Source organism: Gavialis gangeticus, unplaced genomic scaffold, assembly GCF_001723915.1.
Source record: "Gavialis gangeticus isolate Ggan-Ray unplaced genomic scaffold, GavGan_comp1, whole genome shotgun sequence".
Taxonomy (NCBI): Eukaryota; Metazoa; Chordata; order Crocodylia; family Gavialidae; genus Gavialis; species Gavialis gangeticus.
The window spans coordinates 124,802,233-124,803,996 of record NW_017729032.1 but is presented as its reverse complement, the minus strand read 5'-3'; the positions used below and the strand labels follow the sequence as shown (position 1 = coordinate 124,803,996).

Genomic DNA, 1,764 nt, shown 5'->3' with positions numbered 1-1,764 from the left:
GGGGGGGTGGAGAGGTGGCAGGAGAACCCATATCATGCCTATAGGCTCAGCAGTGCTAGTGCTATGTCCAAAAGAGACTTGGGGGTCATGATTGACCACAAAATAAATATGAGCCACCAATGTGCAGCTGGTAAAGTGAATAAAACCCTAGATTGTATCTATTGATGCATCTCAAACAAGACCCAAGATGTCATTCTCCCACTTTATTTGGCCTTGGTGAGGCCACAGCTAGAGTACCACATCCAATTCTGGGCTTCACAATTTTAAAAAAGGATGTGGAGGAACATGCACATGATCAGAGGTCAAGAGAGCAGGCCTTTATGAGGAGAGGCTGAGGCACAGGACTCTTCAGCTTGGAAAAGCATAGGCTCAGGGGGAACTTGGTGGCAGCCTATAAGTATAGTAGGGGTGTACATGGGGATCTGGAAGAACACCTGTTCACCAGGCCTCCCCTAGGGAAAATAAGGTCTAATGGTCACAAACTGCTGGAAGACTGTTTTTTAGACTGGGCATAAGGAAGAACTTCTTTACCATCCGAGTCTTCACTTCTGGGAGGAGTCTATTCCAGAATCTGGTGCAAACACAACTTGAACACATCCAGAGTAGGTGTTTGGATGACTTTTTTATATTGCTGGGGTCATCTGATCCCAGCTGACTCCCCGCCCTTTGGGCAGGGGGCTGGACCAGATGATCTTGCAAGGTCCCTTCCATTCCTAATATCTACAAAATCTATAAGCAGCAGCCCAGGGTCCAGCTGTTTACTGCTGTGGTGTGGATTTGCCAGGGGCTAATATTCTCATGCCCCTCTAAGCTGGCTCCTGGGCCTAGTGCCCACTTGCACACCTCGCACTATGCTACTGGTTCAAAAATTCAGCTGACTCGGATCTTATAACTAGGCCAGTAGAGTCTGGTCGGTATTACCATGTTCTAAACAGCTCCTTGTTTTCATTGCAGGAAAAGCAAAGAAGCATGTTCTTCTCTATATTTTATTTGTCCATTAATGCTGGAAGTCTCATATCTACTATAGTCACCCCAATTCTCAGAGGTAAATCTGCACCATTTTTTGCCTACAAAATTTTCTGTCTGTCTGGTTCTTTGATTTAGGAGCCGTGTTGGTAGTTTGAAGTTTTGTTTCTAGCATGGACTTGTTCAAAGTTTTGCACTATTGACACAACTGATGCTAGTTGGCCTCTTGGCAGTCTGAGAGGTTAAAGTTTGAATAGCTGTGGAGACTTTTTCCCCTCTCGATGGGGAAGAAATTTAGGTCGGAGTTGAGAAGGAACTTTTTGACTTTATCAGACACTTGGCTGGTTTAGTTAGGGATGACTGGTGCCTTGAGCAGGTAGCTGGACCCCTTCCAGCCATACTTTCCATCTACTTAAGATCATAGGAAATGAACTATACTATGCTGTAGTATGGGGTACCCTGCCTTTTGGGATGGCTGATTCTCAGACAGGCCAAATATTAAAATTAGAAGTGGCCTGGTAGGGGTAAGAGGCACATGGTCACATCCCCTTCAGCTGTGAGGTGTACTGTATAGTGAACTCTGAGCTCACCAACAGGTCTGTCTGGGCTCTTACCAGAGCCATTGCTTTTGTGCAGCTTTAGAGCCTAGGGGTGAGTGCTACTGCCACTTGCCTCCCCTTCTCCCTGTCAAATTCAGCAGCAGAGGAAAAGGGGGGACAAGTGGTGGTGGTGGCACCCCCCCCCCCCCCCCCCCCCCGGGAGTACAAAAAAAGGGGAAAAAGCCCACCCACCCCATTG

At 47.2% G+C, this 1,764-nt stretch overlaps 1 protein-coding gene across 1 annotated transcript in view; it reads left to right on the top strand.

The window, feature by feature from the left end:
• SLC15A1 (solute carrier family 15 member 1) overlaps positions 1 to 1,764 on the top strand; it is a 74,936-nt gene that overhangs the window by 24,316 nt on the left and 48,856 nt on the right. The window contains exon 7 of the mRNA XM_019525530.1: positions 955 to 1,045. Within this exon, the coding sequence (XP_019381075.1) occupies positions 955 to 1,045 (91 nt within the window). The remainder of the gene's footprint in view (positions 1 to 954; positions 1,046 to 1,764) is intronic.